Source organism: Procambarus clarkii, chromosome 31 (assembly GCF_040958095.1).
Source record: "Procambarus clarkii isolate CNS0578487 chromosome 31, FALCON_Pclarkii_2.0, whole genome shotgun sequence".
In the NCBI taxonomy this organism is placed as follows: Eukaryota; Metazoa; Arthropoda; class Malacostraca; order Decapoda; family Cambaridae; genus Procambarus; species Procambarus clarkii.
This window is the reverse complement of record NC_091180.1, coordinates 27,449,984-27,473,983: the sequence shown is the minus strand read 5'-3', so window position 1 is coordinate 27,473,983 and position 24,000 is coordinate 27,449,984. Positions and strand designations below refer to the sequence as shown.

General features: G+C 41.6%; 1 protein-coding gene across 5 annotated transcripts in view; it reads left to right on the top strand.

Annotated features, from left to right (window-relative positions):
* The window catches only part of LOC123758917 (cell adhesion molecule Dscam2), a 355,224-nt gene that overhangs the window by 169,006 nt on the left and 162,218 nt on the right, over window positions 1-24,000 (top strand). For all 5 annotated transcript variants that reach the window (XM_069334603.1, XM_069334604.1, XM_069334605.1 and 2 more), the window contains exons 4-5: window positions 15,212-15,370; window positions 20,528-20,674. In XM_069334603.1, coding sequence (XP_069190704.1) covers window positions 15,212-15,370; window positions 20,528-20,674 — 306 coding nt within the window. The remainder of the gene's footprint in view (window positions 1-15,211; window positions 15,371-20,527; window positions 20,675-24,000) is intronic.

Genomic DNA, 24,000 nt, shown 5'->3' with positions numbered 1-24,000 from the left:
GTGTGTGTGAGAGAGAGAGAGAGAGAGAGAGAGAGAGAGAGAGAGAGAGAGAGAGAGAGAGAGAGAGAAAATTTAAGGGGAAAAATAGGTCGGGAGTCAGTACATTAGACAGCCAATGGTTAGAAAGCCCAATAGCAAAGAGCTCGATCCCGCAGGCACAAATAGTAAACACACACACACACACACATACACACACACACACACACACACACACACACACACACACACACACACACGCACACACACACACACACACACACACACACACACACAGGGTCACACAAAAGAAGATGATAAATTATCACACAAGTTACGAGCTATGGAAATTGCGACAACCATAAATGTCTCTCGTATCCACCAGCCGTGGGAGTTACATCATCTTCCCCCGCCACCAAAGAAAATCTGCATGTCTAGGGGAAGTAGCCTCAATGGGGAGGACGGGGTGGGTAGGGGTGATGTTCTTGAAAGTTAGTAGGCAACAGGAAGGTAAGAAAACTTCCCCAACATTCAATTATCTTCACGGAGCTTCCACAACACCCGGACCAAACATGTTTAAGACGGGTCGTGTGGGTAACATTTCCTGTTCTCATTGTTTTTTCAGGGCTGTTTAATCACATAATTGCAAAAGTAGTTATGGTAGGGAAGGGTGGGGGGGGGGGTTCAGGAATAGACTGCCAACAGCAGCTAAAGCGGGGCTGGGGAGCTAGTGCTCGATCCTGCAATGATTTTAGAGGAGTGTACAAACAGTGAGGGAGAAGACAGTGCAGGGGTTTGAGGTGCATATTGGCCAGAAACACACACACACACACACACACACACACACACACACACACACACACACACACACACACACACACACACACAAGCTGAAGACAGATTAATCTCCAGAGTAGAAGATAAAGATGAATGGCAATCAGTGTGTGTGTGTGTGTGTGTGTGTGTGTGTGTGTGTGTGTGTGTGTGTGTGTGTGTGTGTGTGTGTGTGCGCGCGTGCGCGCATGCGTGCGTGCGCGCGCGTGTGTGTGTGAATGTGTGTGTGTGTGAGATGCTAATTATTATTAAATATATAGACAGTATTAGCAATTTCTATAAAAAACCAAACCAACAAAAAAAGAGAAGATATACAAATAACAAGGGAGGCACAACGCGGACAATTTTCTACACACCAGATGCCAATAATTGTCATCCTGACCCTTTGAAGCTCTTTATCGCTCCCACGAGTTTTATATACATCAAAATATTTATATAAAAATGTTTGTTAAACATAGTATAACAATATTGGAGAAATTTTACTATTAGCCGGAGCCGGTCGGCCGAGCGGACAGCACGCTGGACTTGTGATCCTGTGGTCCTGGGTTCGATCCCAGGCGCCGGCGAGAAACAATGGGCAGAGTTTCTTTCACCCTATGCCCCTGTTACCTAGCAGTAAATAGGTACCTGGGTGTTAGTCAGCTGTCACGGGCTGCTTCCTGGGGGTGGAGGCCTGGTCGAGGACCGGGCCGCGGGGACACTAAAAGCCCCGAAATCATCTCAAGATAACCTCAAGATAGCCTAGCTAGAATCATGTGTATTATTAGAATTCTAGTAATTCTACTGCTATTAAGAGAGAGAGAGAGAGAGAGCCGAAGAGAGAGAAAGAGACAGAGACTGAGAGACAGAGACTAGGGTGTCATAGGCCATGAGTCCAGTCGGTTAGACCGTTAAGCTTGGCGCTGTATCAATAATGATCGACCATGTTGGATCCACCAGCATCCGCCCTGATCTTGCAAAGGGGAGATGCAGGGAAGAGAAAGAGGGAGATGGGGCAAGGGATAACGATGAGAGGGGAGACATGGGGTAAAAGTGGTGAGGGGAGAGCAATGAGGTAGAGAGAGATAGGGAAAGAGGAGAAGAGAGGTGAGAGTATTAAGAGTGAATAGTAGGGGATAGAGAGAGAGAGAGAGAGAGAGAGAGAGAGAGAGAGAGATTAGACGTTATTATTTTATTAACACTACTAACGAAACAGGAGTAGAAACAAGCAAGAAAAATGTGTGTGGAAATAGTAAACAAAAAGGTATTAAATTTTAAAATTGCAATTATGGAAAGGATGAAAGAGGAAGGGGAATAAAGAGAGGGGAAATTAACACGTGCAACGGGAAAAAGAGCAGAAACAAACACACATTACGAAGGAATGCGAATAAATGGGAAGTAATTAATAATTAACGATAAACAAAAAACAAAGATGGGTTGTTTGGGGGATAAAGAAAACGGAATAATAAGAGAGAAGAGGAGGAAGAAATAAAAAGATAAAGGAAGCAAATTGAGAAATATATAATAGCCAAAGAGTAAGAATAGACGATAGATAAACAGCTAAATGGTGAAAAAATAAGAAAATAAGAAATAGGAGCAGAGAGAAACCAGAGGAAAAGAATAAAGATATAAAAGAGATATACAAATCTAGATAGTTACGTAGTTAATATATAAATAGATAAGATTAATAGAGAAGTAGGAAGATATGATTGTGTCTTATATCCTATGTAATATATATATATATATATATATATATATATAGAATAGGAAGGGAGTACCACCTCTAGCTGGAAGAAGGGGGACCCATAGCCTCGGAGGAAACCACGCATAACGCATTAGAGGGAATGTTTAGATCCCCTCCAATACAGTTTCTGTGTGCTTTTCTCCTACCACCCCCTTCCTTGAATATTTTTTGTGCTTTATTATGCATTTGATGGTTACAAGATATACATGGGTTGATACAAAAATAATAATGCAAAAAGGTGCTTAAAGGTTATGGATCTCTTGAAGAACACAACAATGGGAAACATTGATGAATGTCACAGACGGGTTCGATCATTGTTGCAAGTCAAACACTTCTTCGAATTCCTCTGAAGTTGGACTAGTGCCCAAGACGCAACAGGCATTTCCCCTTTGAATCGCAACACTGAGGCGCTGGAACAAGAAACTTTTTGCTCTCTGGTCTTTTGTAGCGCTGATCAATTTGTCCCCCAATTCCTTCAGGAACTTCAATGCACATTTTCCCCACGAACCGAGGGTCTCCGAGCCGATCGGAACAAAGCTGTAGCAGTGTGCTAGACCTCTGTATTTAATAATTTTCTGCGATTCCCTGAAAGAAGCAGCACCACCGCTTTCACGTGTGCTGTAGTGGAGGTAGGTACTGGCCAGTGTGGCAGCGCACGTGTAGTCCCATACCACTTGCTTACCATCCTTCCAAGGTAGCAAGGTGACCCCATCAGGGCGCTTCTGAGGGTCGTTAGGTCTGGATAAGTGTGGTTCTCTTTGTGCCGGGCAGCGGGCTGTGGCGAGGCTCCTCTTGATGATGTCGTTGACTTCTTCATGTCTTGCAATTTTACCCTGTGATTTACGACATACCAGACCATGACGACCATATTGGTCTGCCATCGCAGTTCCGCAGATGCACCTATGTTCGGTGAGGATGGGGGCGGCAAGGCGAAGGGCAACTCCAATGCGGAGAGCGTCATGACTGAGGCGAGTTCCCAGGGCTGCATTGGGCACAGCAAATAAAAAATCCCCGGCGTGGGGTGCTGTTACCGCTAGGAGGCGGGCTTTGTTTTCAGCATCAGCGTTGTCAATCATTGCTGTGACAGTCTTTTCCATTATGGGGCTATCCCAGTGGGCCTGCTTGTGGTCTTTTGGGACTTGTGGTCGGGGTTGAGGGTGTGCAATGGTGTCCCATTGTCTGGCTGCTTCGATGAACGTTTGATCATGAGTTCCCGCTGTCTCTCTCATACGCTCTGGTAGGATCTGCCCTACCAATTCGTTGGCTGCTGTACATGAGGATAAGAATGCTGGAAGTGCTACCTCAGTTGCCTTTCGTATGCCTATCCCTCCAAATCTCACTGGTAGTGTTGCTTGGTCCCACTGACTGTCATCTAAATCTAGGTTGAGCGCCTTCCTGAATATTGACCTGAGGAGCTCATCATATTGATTTAGAAGTGGGTTGCCAAAAGTTGGTGCACACCTTAAGAAGTATGTTAGCCTGGGCAGGGTAAGGCACTTTGTGAGAAGGTAGAGGGCATCGTGGGAGTCCAAGTCCCCAATTCTCTCTTCCATCCTCTTTAGGTCTCTAAACTTTTCGTCAAGGACTGCAGCAATAGCATTGTGGCCCAGAGGTGCTCCGAGTAGTGTGCTGTCGGTAGGTTTAACGACTGAGGCTTCTGGTAGAACTGATTTCACTGCTCTAATGATTACTTCACTAGATGCAATAATTTCGCACTTGGAGGGGCTAAGAACGAGACCCATGGACTCCCCCCGTGTCTTCACCAGCTGTAAGTCTTCTAGCAGGGAATCTTGTGTGCCTGCCAGAGTGCCATCATCCAGGAACCAGATGTTGAGCTCGCTGGACAGTCTGGTTGTAATTTCTCGAACCGCTATGCAAAAGAGGAACGGTGCAAGTGGGTCACCCTGTTGAATTCCCTCTGCTGAGGTGACTTCATGTTTGCCAAACAGGAGGGTTGAGTCTTTGCTGTAGCCTGCTGACACAAACGGGAGAATGCTTGGGCAATGTTCCTGGACTGCAGTGAGGATTGCTTCCCTTTTGACCGAGTTGAAAGCGTTTTTAAAATCTAATTTTACTACTGCCTGGTCTTCAGTAAGAGAGCTAATGTAGGCTCGTGCAGCATGAGCCGCTGCTTCACAGCCTTGGGGAACTCCAAACCCCAGCTGGTTGGGTTGCAGCATGGTGGCTGCTTCCGTTCGGATACTTCTGACAGCAGCCCTTGCAACTAGGCGGCGAAGGGTATTACCAACGGCAATGGGTCTGATTCCTCCCCCCTTCTTTTTGAGGGCACATAGGGATGCACCAAAGAAGAATGGTTTGATTTCATCAGGGATTAACCCGGCGAGGCAGTTGTTGACAAACGTTGTGATTTCTGTCAGGAGCGCTTCTGCAGCTGGGCCAAGAACAGGGTTCACCATTTCCTTCACATGTTGAGGTCTTACCCCTGTGTAGCCTCCTGAGGAGCCCGGGGGAAATGAAACGATAGCTTTATAAACCTCTGACTCCCGGAGGACGAGAGGTTCCTGATTAGGGGCGAGCCTGACCTGTGGGGGAGGTTCACCTACGGCCCTGAGGGGGTGTTTTTCTCTCAGTGCTTGGGCTGTGGTTTCATCCCTGGGCAAAATTTTGTCCTCACTTGTGATTAACCTGAGTGCCCCGACTGTATTGCCCTCTTCAATTTTCTTGCTGACTTGGGTACCTAATTTTCTGTTGTCGCTGATTGTCGTACTTGGTCTGCCTCGGCATATATATATATATATATATATATATATATATATATATATATATATATATATATATATATATATGTCGTACCTAGTAGCCAGAACGCACTTTTCGGCCTACTATGCAAGGCCCGATTTGCCTAATAAGCCAAGTTTTCCTGAATTAATATATTTTCTCTAATTTTTTTCTTATGAAATGATAAAGCTGCCCATTTGATTATGTATGAGGTCAATTTTTTTATTGGAGTTAAAATTAACGTAGATATATGACCGAACCTAACCAACCCTACCTAACCTAACCTTAGGTTAGGTTAGGTAGCCGAAAAAGTTAGGTTAGGTTAGGTTAGGTAGGTTAGGTAGTCGAAAAACAATTAATTCATGAAAACTTGGCTTATTAGGCTAATCGGGCCTTGCATAGTAGGCTGAGAAGTGCGTTCTGGCTACTAGGTACGACATATATATATATATATATATATATATATATATATATTTCATAGGAGGAGGAAGGGAGAATAACGGGGGAATATAGTGAAATATGGGGATATATGTGATATATGGTGATATATGGGGAAACTACGGTATATGTGTGAAACAGTATCCCATTAATATTCGTCTTATACACTGTGTTCTCTTATCTTTTTCAGACCCTTATATGCTATATACATTCCACCTGTTTGTTCCATGCAATATACATATGTATACATCCCACCATCCTTATAATATGTATGTCCATACAGCCATACACTATACACCTGGACGTTACGCCCATATACAACTCGTATGTTACCAGCATACACATCAGCTGTGTCTTAAATGCATAATACACTCCAACACACCCTTCAGTTCTTTCCGACGGTCTCGCTTCATGCAGGTCGGCGGTCAATCCCCGACCGTCCAAGTGATTGGGTACCATTCCTTTCCGCCCGTCCCATCCCAAATCCTTATCCTGACCCGTTCCAAGTGCTATATAGTCGTAATGGCTTGACACTTTCCCCCCTGATAGTTCCCTTCCCTTCCTTCCATACTTAAAGACAAATCAGTCTTTACACTTGCTTGTTCTCCCATAGATTATACAACACTGTTGTTTCTACCATACATTATACACCCTCGTCCTCAAGCCATACATCACTGCCCTTTCTCCTATACACTCCTGCTTCTCCTTCCATTAACATCCCTCCCATACACAAATACACTCCTTCCTCTCTCCCATACACCAGTGGCATGTGTTCCATACACTGCTACCGCTTCTCCCATACACTATACAACCCGGTCATACAGGAACCAATAAGCTCGGGTAATTTCTACCGGCAAGAGTGGTATATGGAGGGGTCGCTGCCGCCCAGAGGAAGGAAATGCTTTTGTCGCATGTAATTAAGCCCTCTGCAGTTCCTGTTGCAAATATTAAGCGGCTTGCAATGGTGTGTGTGTGTGTGTGTGTGTGTGTGTGTGTGTGTGTGTGTGTGTGTGTGTGTGTGTGTGTGTGTGTGTGTGTGTGTTGTGTGTGTGTGTGTGTGTGTGACTCATTTGTTTTTTAATTTTCGTCTATATACGAGCCGTCTTTCCGCTGTTTCTTGCTTCGAACAATGCTGTTTTGTCAATTTGCGTTAGGATTTTATATGTCGTTATCATGTGTTCTTATGCCTCCTCTCCTGTGTGATGGTAATGTCCGGTTCCCTCAGTCTTCCCCTTGTAACTTGGACTCTTCATCTCCTTCACACACACACACACACACACACACACACACACACACACACACACACACACACACCCTGACGCCTACATATCTGAGAGGCGAAGCCACAGAGCTGAAGCTTAACCACCACAACCACAATTAGATGATTACAATCAGGTGGTTCACAGACCATTAATCACAGTACCACCTCGCTCCAGCCAGAAATAAAGCCGTAGTTATGATGCTCTTCTAATTTCTTAATTTTAAGTGTTTTTTTTTTATTTTTTAAATCTTTGAAAGTTATGCAGGCTATAATTGCTTCCTTTTAAACAAGTGACGCTGCTGGGTCTCTTAAGCGGCTTATATTAAGAAAGTTCTGAATTTTTTCTTATGAGTTTTTAAAATTTTTTGAAATATTGTATATCTGTATGATGCGAAGTTTTGGGGTCTTGGTGCTTTTTAGAGAATATTTCTCGTGTGTATTTATTTACCGATTTATTTGAATTTAAAAAAATAAAGGTAAAAGTTATTCCTAGATGATATATATACGTTGTCTGTGTTTGTGTGTGTGTGTGTGTGAGTGAGAGCCTCTTATGGTCTTGAAAACTTATGTTCTTGAATGCTGGATCCAAGAATCGGTTGGTACGCCATTGCCACACTTCCTGCAGGGTCAGCGTTCTATCGAGGATGGTCAAAGCGGTTGGGCAGTGTTCCTTCACTTTTCTTCATAACCACCCTCCTTGTCTTCACCCATTCCATGCGCTATATATTCACATATATATAGTCCTTATAATAAAATTACCTAAAACTGTTGCCACATTTATTCAGTCGAGAAACAATGGTTTGAACATAGAATTATTTAATGATAATTCTGACAATATTAAAATGTCATTCATGAAAATGTTAATTAAGAATTTTTATCGAGTAATCACAACCAAAGCACCATTTGGCCAATCACCATTTTTTAAATCATTAATTATCAAAATGCATGTGACATAAATTAATACTATCTGCTGTGTCGTGTTTCGAAATGACTTTTTAAGGAACTCTTGGTACAATCCTTGATTGCCTCGATACAACAAAATTGTTTGTTGTAACATTTAAATGCATTTGACATTTACTGTAAGTGATTTTTGAGTGTACATGGTGTAGGTGTATTCTGTAAGTATGTGGTGTCAGTGTAAGTGTATTATGTAAGTTAATAGTGCCAGCATATGGTATATAAGTATATAGGGCCATTATATGGTGTGTTCTGTAAGTATATATATATATATATATATATATATATATATATATATATATATATATATATATATATATATATATATATATATATATATATATAAGCCTATACTTGCATAAACCACAAGTGAAGATTAACAATCTTTGGACAACACCCACCAGTGGGACTCGAACCCAGAAAGCTACTGGAAGGTAGTTGTGCTTTCTGGGTTCGAGTCCCACTGGTGGGTGTTGTCCAAAGATTATATATATATATATATATATATGTATATATATATATATATATATATATATATATATATATATATATATATATATATATATATATATATATATATATATATATATATATATATATATATGCGAACAAGCCTGAATGGTCCCAAGGACTATATGCAATTGAAAACTCACACCCCAGAAGTGACTCGAACCCATACTGCTAGGAGCAACGCAAATGGTATGTACAGGACGCCTTAATCTGCTTGACCATCACGACCGGACATAAGGAAGTGATAGCCGAAGCTATATGAACCACTTCCCCTCCGGCACTCGGATGGTAATCTTGGGCATAGCATTTTATCAAATCGCCTCATTCTGAGGTGATTTGAACAAATCCGAGTGCCGGCGGGAAAGTGGTTCATATAGCTTCGGCTATCACTTCCTTATGTCCGGTCGTGATGGTCAAGCGGATAAGGCGTCCTGTACATACCAGTTGCGTTGCTTCTGGCAGTATGGGTTCGAATCACTTCTGGGGTGTGAGTTTTCAGTTGCAAACTGAAAACTGGTGGCAAACCTTTGAACCTTTTCCAGTTTAGTCTTATCCTTGACTAGATATGGACTCCATGCTGAGGCTGCATACTCCAGGATTGGCCTGACATATGTGGTATACAAAGTTCTGAATGATTCTTTACACAAGTTTCTGAATGCCGTTCGTATGTTGGCCAGCCTGGCATATGCCGCTGATGTTATCCGCTTGATATGTGCTGCAGGAGACAGGTCTGGCGTGATATCAACCCCCAAGTCTTTTTCTTTCTCTGACTCCTGAAGAATTTCCTCTCCCAGATGATACCTTGTATCTGGTCTCCTGTTCCCTACACCTATCTTCATTACATTACATTTGGCTGGGTTAAACTCTAACAACCATTTGTTCGACCATTCCTTCAGCTTGTCTAGGTCTTCTTGAAGCCTCAAACAGTCCTCTTCTGTTTTAATCCTTCTCATAATTTTAGCATCGTCCGCAAACATTGAGAGAAATGAATCGATACCCTCCGGGAGATCATGTGTGTGTGTGTGTGTGTGTGTGTGTGTGTGTGTGTGTGTGTGTGTGTGTGTGTGTGTGCACGCCCGCTTAGTAACTGGTACTTACCTAATTGTGCTTGCGGGGTTGAGCTCTGGCTCTTTGGGCCCGCCTGTCATGCTATCGGACACACTCGCGTTCCGGTCAGTTCACTAAGAGTGAGTCAGAGGTCCTCGCTGTTTGGTCAACATGTCAGTGACCAACATTACAAGCTCACGCTGATTGGTTCCGGCTTGAGGAAAAACGTCGAAAGCTCGCGCTCATTGGCTGCTGATTAATGACGTCACACGACGCGCCCCCAACTAATTGACTGTTGATTGATGAGTTTGCCAATTAGTGGGTAGTTACGCGTCACTAATCAGCTGATGGACCAGTAGTGGCAGAGATAAACGGCCCTTGTTATTGGTCTCACAGTTCAATGCTTCGGTATTAGCCGTTCCTGTACTGAACGTGAACCAATGCTGAATAAAGTATGTATCTAGAGATGATTGATGATTGAGTGTAAGGTTAAGTTAAGATAGGTTGGGTAAGAGTTAGATTAGATTAGGTTAATCTAATTAAAATCAAATCATCAATTATTTGTAAGGTTAAGCTAAGATAGGTAAGGTTAGGATAGGTTAGGTAAGGGTTAGATTAGATTAGGAAGAGGTTAGGATAGGTCAGGCAGGGGTTAGGATAGGTCAGGCAGGGGTTAGGATAGGTCAGGCAGGGGTTAGGATAGGTCAGGCAGGGGTTAGGATAAGTCAGGCAGGGGTTAGGATAAGTCAGGCAGGGGTTAGGATAAATCAGGCAGAGGTTAGGATAGTTTAAATTGAAGATTATGACAAATAAACAACACCACATTTTGTAAGTTTTAGTATGCTATAAGTTGTCATATTTGGCAAGATCATGTTATACTTTTCAAAATCTTTAAGAATACTTAAATTATGTCAGAGTTTGGCTAAATTACTTACGTTGTTCTAGGTAAGAAAATACATTGTTAATGTATTTTACGATAACATATTTTTTGCCATAAAAGTATATTTTTGGTTTTTGCTAATTATGTGTTGGAATTCAAAGCTTTAATTTAATGTGTACGTGCGTGTATTTCTCCTTATATATTGCTGGGTGTATTTCTCTGTATTTAACCAGCTGTATTCATTTTTGTATTCATCTAGCAATTTGAAGTTAGCCTTTACTTTATCTGTCCAACCCGTTGCACTCAATAACATACGTGCACACACACACATACTCAGGAAGCAGCCCGTAGCAGCTGTCTAACTTCCAGGTACCTATTTACTGCTAGGTAAACAGGAGCATCAGGGTGAAAGAAACTGCCCATTTGTTTCCGTCTTCGCCGGGAATCGAACCTGGACCCTTAGAACTACAAGCCTCGAGCGCTGTCCACTCAGCCGCGAGGCCCTGATTTAGTATGTTTGTGTGTGTGTGTGTATGTGTGCACGCGTGCGTGTGCGCGCTCACTTGTATATTCAAGCGGCATGTGCTGTCATGTCATTTAAACGTCAATCATAGTAACTTAATTATTTTAATTTTGAATTCGAAAACGAATAAATTTATCATTAGTTTTAATACCCTTGTTAAAGTCGTACAAATTAGCAATGTAAAATAAATTAACAAATGAGCAAAGTATATATATATTATTGCATATATGAAGATTTCAACATAAGCCAGTTATGTAAAAATAATAACTTACCGGTGGGGAGCCGGTGGCTGAGCGGACAGAACACTGGACGCGTGATCCTGTGGTCCCCGGTTCGATCCCGGGCAACGCCGGCGAGAAACAATGGGCAGAGTTTCTTTCACCCCGATGCTCCTGTTACCTAGCAGTAAATAGGTACCTGGGAGTTAGTCAGTTGTCACGGGCTGCTTCCTGGGGGTGGAGGCCTGGTCGAGGACCGGGCCGCATTTAATGAAGAGCACAAGTCTGGGTCCCGGATGTGAATACGGAAATTAATTTTGCTCATGGTAACACTCTTGGTCATAATTTTTCACCGCTGCTCCCATATGAAAAATTTTCATATTTTGTTTCACTAATTTTTTTTTTTTTTTTCCCGCATGACAGAATGTTGTTGAATTTATGGTAGGACATTTGTCTGTTTCTCTGTCTTGCTTTTGTTAGCATTATTATTTATAAAATTAACATTTAATCTGCAGCATCAAAAATAATAATTATAAATACAATAATAATAATAGTAATTATAATTACTATAGTATTAAAATTAAAATAATAAAGTAATAATCTAAAGCTATTAATTAGAAAATATGTCTGTCTGAGACTGGAGGCCAGACAATTGCGGGTCGCCTCACCCAATTTTTAACAGTAATTGCTGTTGGATGCGTGCCCAACAAGGACATGTCGAGGTTGATAACAAAGAAACAAGCGCCACAAGATACAGTGCCAAGGCTAATGGGGCTGCCAGAGGCTTAGGGCCCGCGCAGGAATTTCCCCGCGAAAAACAAAAACAAAAAAATGTACCAGTGACATCAAGACCAAACTTTCGGTCCAGGACGGACCGAAACGTCGTCGTATCTTCAATTTCATAGACATTTATTATAATCTTAGGGGAAAAATAAAGAGATCTACAAAGGCATATTAACGAGACTGAGAAAGACAGACAGACACACACACACAAGCGAGCAATGTGACATAGTCCATGGAGCTGAAAATTACACCTTCGCTGCATTTATAATTTCTAGAGAAAATGTTTTTCCCCCTAAGATGAAAGAGCGAGTGTGGAGTGTTTGTTCATTATACGTGACGCGAGGCATTTTGTTCAGGGCTGCGGTGGAGGGAAGTGGAGTGGAGTAGACACATTAGTCGACTGTGATAGACTACGTATATCTATATATAGTGAGGAGTTTTAAGTCAGATAAACTTCAAGAGGGAGATAATATGATAAGATGGTGCATCATTATGGACACGAAAAGGAATTATAATGTATTTGAGAGAGAGAGAGAGAGAGAGAGAGAGAGAGAGAGAGAGAGAGAGAGAGAGAGAGAGAGAGAGAGGGGGGGGATAGCCATTGAGACAGACAAAGGGAAGAGTGAGTGAGAAGAGATGCAAAAGTCGGAGACTTATTAAACTAAAGACCCAACCCACACATCATAAAATAAGTGCCGACGGTTTAGGTCCGTCCAGGATCATTATTAAAACCTTTGCGACGCAGAAAGCGTATTGGATAAGCAGATAAAAGAGACATTGTGAGACAGAAGAAATAGTTAAAGAATAAAGAGAGACATTGAGAGGAAAATCGTTTGAAAATGTCTCTCTGTCTCAAAATAAAACATATCTTTCAAAATTCCAAATTACATCGCCAACATCACACATTAAACTAAAAACTCGTTTGAAACCCGAATTGATTTCTGACTTTAAATTAGCTCTATTTATGTTGTGTGTGAGTTCTAGATTTCTGCGAATATTCAATCACTTTCAATTTTACCTGGAAAAGCTGTAATTGCCTGGTTCGACTGTCCACACGTCCACCGGGCACCCAAGTAACAACAAAACAATTCACAAAGTAAAACAATTTTCTTAACTTTCATCACTAAAATGTGCATAATTTACTATTCAGAAAATAGACAAATAATGTAATCCATCTGTTAAAAACGTTAATCATAAATTAAGGGTCAGTCAGAAGGAATTTCATAATGTACGTAGAAAACATATGAATATTGCACAGAGGGTTTTTAATTCGTTTTGACCGAATTTGCATAGACCGAATTCTCGTAGACCGAATTTACATTGAATTCGCGTGGATCTAATTCTCATGGACTGACCGAATCAGCACTGCTCAAAAGCTGTTCAGGAAAACCATTCATTATATATGCGACTTACAACTCCCTAGAACACTGCAATAAATAGGGTATTTGCACGTTAATTCTTCTCATATTTTATCAATCTGCTATCTCATTGATGTTCTATTACATATATCTTTTTCCCTTTCTTTTTTAACCCTTTGCTATATCAATTGTGTCTTTATTACATATTTATAATTCTGCATAATGCCTATAAATAAAAAAAATTAATTATATAAAAACATTAGTCACTTGTGCAATTGTACAATTCATTTGCTATGCTTCTTACAGACGCTGTGATTTATCCAGTGAAAGTTCCACGACAGAAGAAAAACATACAAATAGTGATGTAGTGCATCAGGTTCTTCACTAGCTCCATCTTGGTCCACTGCCTGCCCTGCTTTCCCTACCTCCCTCTCGCTAACACTTACTTCTCCCTCTATCTCTAGTGCTCCCTCCTCCCTCTCGCTAGTATTCACTTCTTCCACATTCTCGTTACTCTTTCTTTCTAAGACTTGTTTTTTCACTCTCCTCACCAGACCTTTTCCTTACTACACACAGTAAAACTTCAGCCTTTCTGCCAGATTAATATGCCTTATTTATCAGACTAATTATACTCAATATGACTGAGCTTTGCATAAATCATATCCCTCAAATAGAATTTTTATTTTGAAAATTTTCGAACATCGGGTAATTTAATACAACTTCTTATGGTGCGCGTAGATGCTGTTTAATGCATCTTGAAGAACGTGTCAGACTTTAAGTCTAGCGATCGTTTCTAATTCTTTATTCTGAGCTCAGTTTCACTTTTACGGCATGTTAATGAGGTTGAATAATCCAATTACCCAGTGTTTAAAGATTAAATTAGGACCCTACGCCGTGTCGTGGAATACTTTTCCCCCCTTGTCAGGACTAATGAGATATGTACATAGTTTATCTCTTTTGTGGTACTCGATTGATCGTATCTGGAGTGCTTAATTGACGGCTGGACGGACATTCATCTTTACACGGATTGAAAGAAAATGGGATTGAAAGCATACATAGAAAATAGGTTTAGATGCATTTCTAGAAAATGGGTTTACATGAATTTATAGAAAATGGGTTATATGCATTTATAGAAAATGGGTTTACATGCATTTATGGAAAATATTTTTACATGCATTTATAGAAAATGGGCTTACACACAGTTATAGAAAATGGGTTTGCGAGGCTTTAAAGAAAGAGAGTGTGCGAGGGTTGGAAAGAAAATTTGGGTACGAGGATTTAATGAAAATCGGTGCACGGAAATTTAATTTAAATGATAATGGAAAGTTGTAAGGAAAGGAAGGGCGAGGTGGGAAGTTAAGAGATAAAGAGACGCAGAGCGAGCGAACGAGAGAGAGAGAGAGAGAGAGAGAGAGAGAGAGAGAGAGAGAGAGAGAGAGAGAGAGAGAGAGAGAGAGAGAGAGAGAGAGAGAGAAAGAGAGAGATAAGGAGGTAAGACAAATAAAAAATGTAAAAGGACAGGAAGAAGAGGGAGAGGTTAGAGAAGGGTAGAAAAGAGATTGTGAGGGGGAAACACAATACAGGATTGGGGAATTATAGAAAGAGAGAAGGGAAGAATTGTGTGGAGAGGGGAAGTTGAAATAGAGAAGGCCCTTGAGAAGGGAAGAGAGAGAGAGAGAGAGAGAGAGAGACAGAGAGAGAGAGAGAGAGAGAGAGAGAGAGAGAGAGAGAGAGAGAGAGAGAGAAACAAGTGTCACGGAAATGAAAAAGACATGAAAGATGAATGTTAGTAAGACACATGCAATGAATAATCACTTCTACATATATGTGTTCCTGTTAGACTGTGTTTACTACTTAACAACATTTTACATTCAGTTTTATTGCAGAGCATATTAATGGTGACGAAGATGCAGATATTGCAGATGAATATGATGATAAAGGGACCTTATTATCTCTTCCTACAGTTGTGATGCAGCGGTTTGAAGTGGGCGTGAGCGACGCCGCGGGCGTGGTGGGCGGCCCGGCTGTGTTTACGTGTGACGTGCCGCCCACCGTCTCCCGTCACGTTACCGTCACCTCCTGGTCTGTCGACGGACGGACCCTGACGCCAAGCACCCGTCCTGGTAAGTCTACGGGGTCCTCCAGCCACATTTCACTTACTTGTAGTGAGTCTTCATCGTTCGCTCTAGGTGACGGTGTGTGAATCTAGGGGAGTTCCTCCTTCACTCAGGATATAGGTGAGTCTAGGGTATCCTTCCCTCGCTCATAGAGTAACTATATCCAGGGGAGACCCGCCCCTTCCCCCTCACTTGGGGTGTGTTTAAGTCTAAGGTGAATACTTTCTTCTCTCATTCTAAGTGTAGGTGAGTTTGGGAGAGGTCCTGCACCACATAATGCCCGGATTTAGCCTAACTTTACATTCCAAATAACATTTATGGTATCACTCAAGTAGTATTGGAAGAGAGAGAGAGAGAGAGAGAGAGAGAGAGAGAGAGAGAGAGAGAGAGAGAGAGAGAGATGTGATGAAGGTCAACCTCCACGCCATGTTCGGAAGCCTCCACCCTCCCGTACCTAAAACAGAAGCACCAGTATGACGAGAGCAGGAGAGGTTACGGTTGGGCTCTCTCTAGTAAACTTGTATATGGGAACACATAAGCCTGATGATTAAATTTGTAATGAGCAGTTTGAGCTGTTAATATTACCGTGGATCCCTGTAATGTGCAGTCACTTTACGAGTTTGTGTTGTGTGATGGTGGGTGTGTTGTGTATTGAGAGTTGTGTGTGTGTGTGTGTGTGGTTTTGGGGTTGTGGTGGGAGGGTGCGGGGTGGTGTAATCATATCAGGTGATGTGTGCAGAAATGTGTGTAAACCGTATTTTAATTTGTAATCAAGAGTTCACTCTATTTTATTGCATGACTAAAAAGTTTTTTTCAAGCCAGTGAGCACACCTCTGCGGTCCTGTTCCTATTCATTCTCTGTACTGGGGTTTCCTTTCCTTTCCTTTCTCCCTCTCCATCCATTCTTCCCCTTCCTTCCTTCCTTCCTTACTTCATCACCCCCTCCCTCTCTCCATCCTTCTCTTCCATCCCTTTCACTCTCCGTCCCTCCAGTCTCTGATAAAGCAATCTGGGAGCTGAGTCCAGAATATTACGGTTGTATATATAACTTGTGTCTCGTTCGTCTTGACCTTATCCCCCCCACGCTGGCGTATATCTGAGCTGTCTGGCGTATATCATACCTGCCTCATATATCACGGGAAGAGAGCCACGGCTACACACCCGTTAACAGCCTCATCAACTCACTTCCTCATCAATAAGGCTAAAGGCTGGCAAGGTTATTTAATGGGAGGATCTTGGGGTGTGAGGTATGTCACGTCGGAGGTGACCTGTGAGGGGTCAAGGTCATGAGGTGAGGAGCCATGAGGTGTGGGAGCCATTGAGGGACTGAATTATGAGGGGCGGGTATAATGAAGTCGATAGTAATGATAGTCAAAGAGTAATGAGATTGAGTGGTTATGAGTTGGGAAGTAATTCAAGAAATGGGGTGTCTTGGATTATCGGATTCGAGATCTGTGAGGTGCGGGGAGGAATGAGGTAACCATGGCGATGAGGGATGGTGTTGTGAGGAATAGCAAGGCCCAGGAAGATCCTCTCTCATATCATTTCCAGTTGTTGTTGTCCCCCTGATTTTTGCTTTGAAGCAGCTTGAATTGGGTGTTTACATCAACATGTGTAAGGGTGTGAGATGCAGGTGTTCTCGTAGAACGATTATGATATGGCAATGTCAAGAAGGTAGAACGTTCACTGGGAGGAGAACAGCATGAGAATTGAGAGATATTATAACACATCAATCCTCGAATTAACATTCACGTTGTGTCACAAGTATACTTTCTATAGATATATATAACTGGTTCAGGATATACGCGGCGGTACGCCAAGACTTCAGCTTTCACCTGGATGCAGGTGCGCAGGTGTCGCCGTAGTTACACCTGTCAGGGAGTGCTATCTGTCCGTCAACATTACTGTTTCTCCGTCCTGTCTCCCTCTTCTTCCTGTCAGGGGCACCTCCTTCCTGTCTTCTCTTCCCCCTCCCCTTCCGTGTTAAGGTGAATGGCGCTTCTCCATCTTGGTAACTTTACACACACACACACACACACACACACACACACACACACACACACACACACACACACACACACACACACACACACACACACACACACACACACGTGGGGCCTCGTAGCCTGGTGGATGTGGGGCCTCGTAGCCTGGTGGATAGCGCGCAGGACTCGTAATTCTGTGGCGCGGGTTCGATTCCCGCACGAGGCAGAAACAAATGGGCAAAGTTTCTTTCACCCTAAGTGCCCCTGTTACCTAGCAGTAAATAGGTACCTGGGAGTTAGTCAGCTGTCACAGGCTGCTTCCTGGGGTGTGGGTGTGTGGTGTGGAAAAAAAAAATAGTAGTTAGGTAGTTAGTAAACAGTTGATTGACAGTTGAGAGGCGGGCCGAAAGAGCAAAGCTCAACCCCCGCAAAAACACAACTAGTAAACACACACACACACACACACACACACACACACACACACACACACACACATACACACACACACACACACACACACACACACACACACACACACACACACACACACACACCTACACACACACACACACACACACACACACACACACACACACACACACACACACACACACACACACACACAGTACTGGGTACAGAAACAGTAGCCTCGAACCAGGGTTGAGAAAGAAGTCAAGTTGACGTCCACTGGGGCGCTGCTTCCCCCACTACTGGTGTTGCGAGCGTTAATTAGAAGCTGTCCTTATCTTATTACAAGTCTCCCCCTTGAGTAAACAGCACCAGATTGCCTTGTTAACCGACATGTAATTAGCTTGCTGGAACTACTTCATGACGGCCTCAGGAAAGAGTCACCGTTTGGGTTATTGGTCTTTACTCCCAGCACGTGAGGCTGGAGTATCTTGATTTTTGTCTGTATGCACGTGTGTGTGTGTGTGTGTAATTACCTAAGTGTAGTTACAGGATGAGAGCTACGCTCGTGGTGTCCCGTCTTCCCAGCACTCTTTGTCATTTAACGCTTTCAAAGAGTGTGTGTGTGTGTGTGTGTGTGTGTGTGTGTGTGTGTGTGTGTGTGTGTGTATGTGTGTGTGTGTGTGTGTGTGTGTGTGTGTGTATGTGTGTGTGTGTGTGTGTGTGTGTGTGTAATTACCTACATATACTTGCAGGGACGAACTTATCTCCTTTGCTCCCCTTCTGAACATTCAGGATCACTTCTAATATAGATTCAGTAGTGTTTTAATCATTTATTTTTAATCTTTGTATTTAATTCCTGTATCTAATCTTTGTTATTATTTTCCGTCTATGGTCACTCGTTCTGAAGTTCCATTTTTTGAGCACTGCTTCCTGTTACACTTTTTTCCAGTTTCGCGTATATCTTTCATGTCGTTGTCATGTGCTCCATATTAATTTTCCTCTCCAGTGTGGTGAAATCTTGGTTGATCTTGGATTCCTCCCACAGCAGCTGTAGAAGCTTGTGCTTCACTCTCCCATCACTCAGTCGGTAGTCAGAATGGGATTAATTTTAACAAGATGAACCCGAGCGTTATTCTCTATCACCTTTATCAACATTTACGGAAAATGTTAATAATTAAACTATTTTAATAATTAAATAATTACATTTGTTGGGAACAGGAAGCCTATGTACACCTATATACACTATGTTATTATATACACTATATACACTATGTTCCTATATACACTTATGTACCTATATACACTATGTACACTTCTGTACCTAAATACACTATATGCAGAAGACCTATATACACTATCTATTTGTATGGAGGTCCTCCCTCAAGGGCGAACTACTGGTCCTCCCCAGGATGCAACCCCCACGTTAGGCGAAAAGAAACGTGCCCAACCGTTTCTGTCCCGCCCGGGAATCTAACCCAGGATCTCAGATTGTGAGTTGAGAACGAAGCCAACTGCTCTAAATCTGAGTAATGAATCTGGTAAGGCAGGTAGCAGCTGATTGGTAACGTATAATGCGTATACGCTTGTAGCAGTTATCAAAGTGTTTAGAGACTACGAACGAGGTGTTTGCTATACAACAATACCTACTTGGACGTAATTACGTAACAAGATGCCTAAGACTCTACTCGCAGAGGTAAACAAGTCTGATCTTAATGCTGATGGCCTTACAGATAAAGCTGATGGGTTTATGATGATGCATCTCTGCTTAATTAGTAGGACTGGAATCAGGATTTAATGTGAGCTTGTATTTAGGTTTAGTTCTGTCAGTAGGATTATAGACTCAGCTGCTATTGTCAGAGCTGTCGCACGGAGAGGTTTAAACAGGGAGATAAGGAGATAAGAACAATTAATACCCTAAGGTGCAAGGTACAGAGTGACCCAATGGGTAGTAAGGTACAAAATAGACGATGAAAGAGAAGTATTTTTTTATTGTGTAATCCTGCACGTGTTAACATACACTCACACACACACATACATAAATATGTATAACCTTTCTGACGGTATGACGATGTATGAATGTTGAAAGCCAGTTACGCCTTTTTCATTTTGATAATAGCACTGCCAAGCTTATTAATCCCGTTGAGAATACGAGTAACTAAAAATGTTTATTACTGCATAGTGCATATTTAGTTGGAATTATAAATAGATCTGTCGGTGTGTCTGTTTCCTGTTTGTTCTGTCTGTTCTGTCTGTCTGTCTGTTCTCTCTCTCTCTCTCTCTCTCTCTCTCTCTCTCTCTCTCTCTCTCTCTCTCTCTCTCTCTCTTAACCTGTCCTCATAGCCCAATTCTTAGTGTATCCTCATCCCAGCTCTAAGAGTGTCCTCATATCCCAGCTCTAAACATGTCCTCATATCCCAGCTCTAAACATGTCCTCATATCCCAGCTCTAAACATGTCCTCATATCCCAGCTCTAAAACATGTCCTCATATCCCAGCTCTAAACATGTCCTCATATCCCAGCTCTAAACATGTCCTCATATCCCAGCTTTAAACATGTCCTCATATCCCAGCTCTAAACATGTCCTCATATCCCAGCTCTAAACATGTCCTCATATCCCAGCTCTAAAAATGTCCTCATATCCCAGCTCTAAACATGTCCTCATATCCCAGCTCTAAACATGTCCTCATATCCCTTCCAAGTGCTCTACAGAGTCACATCAACATAGTAGTTCCTCCAGATAATCACCTTAACCAATTCTCCCCACCAGACGGGCGTCACTGGGTACTACCAACAGGCGAACTGGTCGTTCAGGGCATCACGCCCACGGACGCCTACTCCAGCGTCTCCTGCACCGCCGCCCACGCCTTCGACGCCTCCCCCAGGTCCTCTAATGTGGCGCGGGTCATCGTTACAGGTCAGGACAGGTCGCACACTTGTGTATACATGTGTATATGCGCGTATATTCGCGTTTGGTGGATCGCGATAATTAAAATCCTGGGGCCAGATTCACGAAGGAGTTACGCAAGTACTTACGAACGTGTGCATCTTTCCTCAATCTTTGACGGCTTTGGTTATATTTATTAAACTGTTTACAAGCATGAAAACTTGCCAATCAACTGTTGTTATTGTTGTAAACTGCCGCCTGGTGCCTCGGAGCTCATTAACTGTTTAATAATTGTAAACAAAGTCGACAAAGATTGAGAAAGGATGTACAGGTTCGTAAGTGCTTGCGTAACTGCTTCGTGAATCTGGCCCCTGGTTGTTAGGTTGTTAGGTCAGTTACATGTATTTTGACCTGTTACCTAATACTGTTCTATCCAGTTTCGTCTCCGTTAAAAAATGTAACTGTTTTTCCTAATTGCAACCGTACAACCCAAGCAACCTTCCTAACCTATCGAAGTGGATGTATTAAAAACGTTAATATTACGGTGGTTTAATGTATATTTATTCGTCGTATATATCCTATATATTAATATATATATATATTAATAATATATATTAATATATATATTAATATTATATATTAATGTATATATCCTTTTGTTCCATATTGTATCATTAATTATCTATGCAGAGTTGAGTTGTAAGTGATAACTTTATTATAAACTTCAGTAGTGTCTTTTCTACCATTGGCGTTTCGACTGGATGAATAACAATGCATTTACAGGGATTATTATACATTTACATATTGACTAACTTGCATAGACTGCTTTATGTTGACTTCAAGTTTCATGACAGAATTAAATAACATGAATCTTGATTACTAGGATTGCTTGTCAACTGTGAATGCTGGGGTGTACATAGGATCAGCTGTGAATGCTGGGGTGTACACAGGATCAGCTGTGAATGCTGGGGGTGTACACAGGATCAGCTGTGAATGCTGGGGTGTACATAGGATCAGCTGTGAATGCTGGGGTGTACACAGGATCAGCTGTGAATGCTGGGGTGTACACAGAATTTGCTGTGAATGCTCTGGTGTACACAGGATCAGCTGTGAATGCTGGGGTGTACACAGGATCTGCTGGGGGTGTACACAGGATCAGCTGTGAATGCTGGGGTGTACACAGGATCAGCTGTGAATGCTGGGGTGTACACAGGATCAGCTGTGAATGCTGGGGTGTACACAGGATCAGCTGTGAATGCTGGGGTGTACACAGGATCAGCTGTGAATGCTGGGGTGTACACAGGATCAGCTGTGAATGCTGGGGTGTACACAGGATCAGCTGTGAATGCTGGGGTGTACACAGGATCAGCTGTGAATGCTGGGGTGTACACAGGATCAGCTGTGAATGCTGGGGTGTACACAGGATCAGCTGTGAATGCTGGGGGTACACACAGGATCAGCTGTGAATGCTGGGGTGTACACAGGATCAGCTGTGAATGCTGGGGTACACACAGGATCAGCTGTGAATGCTGGGGGTGTACACAGGAGCAAGTCAGAAAGCTTTAGCATTAACATTCTTGATGATCCTCTCTTGTGGTGAGTGAATGATAACATTCTTAGCGGAAGGAGAATGTTTTGATGCTGTACTTTAATGGCTGGCATGATTACCATAATCACTTCAAAAAGTGTATATACTCAGTAATGAGGACAGAGCTCGAGTACAAGCTATTTAAAGTAGGAAAATATATCAACCAGTAAAGTTAGATAATATATAAAATAATAAAGTTAGATAATATATTAAACAGTAAAGTTAGGTAATATATCAGGCAGAAGCTGTCGCCAGCGGACAATCATTTGTTATTCATGGGGTAAATATGCGCTTAAATGTGTGTGTTTTTTAACTTAATTGTAAATAATGTGTTAACATTTTCATGTTGCACAATGGAATCATAATAATGTCATGAGTCTATGAGAAAAGCTTCGGTAGCATTGCAGGCGACAAGGGGGTGGCCATAGACCAAAGTTCGATCCCATCGCGTTGCTTCAAAAGACTTTCTCATATTCATATGAAAATATATATATATAACATAAGAAGGAAACCACGGAAAATCTTTTAACTTTGGCAGCTGTCATTTATATCCACCAAAATTCATTCCATATGTGTCTAACTTGCGCTCGAAACAATCAATCGGACCTGTATTTATAAGATCATTTAAATATATATATATATATATATATATATATATATATATATATATATATATATATATATATATATATATATATATATATCATTTTGTGTAATGACATTTTCAAATAAAGTTAGATAAATATACACACATACCAAAAGAATAGGGGTGGTAGGAGAAGAAAATATCAAAGTGTTCAGTGAGGATCCACAAGGTCTTCTCTGAGTACTCTTTATTTTCTTCTCCGAGGCTATGGGTCCCTACAATTGCACCAGAGGTGGTACCCCTTCTAGGATAAAATATATATATATATATATATATATATATATATATATATATATATATATATATATATATATATATATATATATATATATATATAATTACACTGCATGGTCATTGGGTTAAATATTGACCTAACTGCTCAAGTTTCTCTACTATTGAAATATTTATCTAACAGAATGTTTACATAGTTATGTAAACAACATAACTTTGATGTTTACAAGAATTTACATGTGGTACATTAGATGCATATACTTAACAGGATTGAATATACATTATAATACACCCCCATACCCATTCTATTGCCAATAGTGTATCCCATACCCATCCTGTGGGCGTTAATGGACCCCATACCCATCTGGGGATGGTGAAATAGGTTACAGAAGAACATAATGGTCTCCAGAAATCTCCCAATCATTTTGAGACGCAGATCAACGGTAACTGATTCGTAGGATTCATCGCCAATATATATTTTGTCACGATGTGATTAATAATGCCTAATGATTAATTTGACTAATTGTTAAAACTGATTAACCCATGTTTAACAACACGTTAGCATCAAATATCGCATAGATTCCTTTTAATTATCGTACAGCAGTTCATACGCTGTTGTATAAAGTGTCCTTGACGAAACCTTTATGTTATACGTGATGAATAACATATTCATCATATTCATTATACTTCATTGTGCTCCATACTATGTTCCTACTCCCTACTCCCATCCCTACTAATCCCCTACTCATCAAACGTATTATTAAAACACGAGTAAATAAATATAATAAAAACTTGGTGAACAAAATAAAATCATCACGTAACTATCATTATAGAAACATCCTACACGTGAAAACAAATGAACTCCACGATCAGGAAAAACAGTGCCAAGTG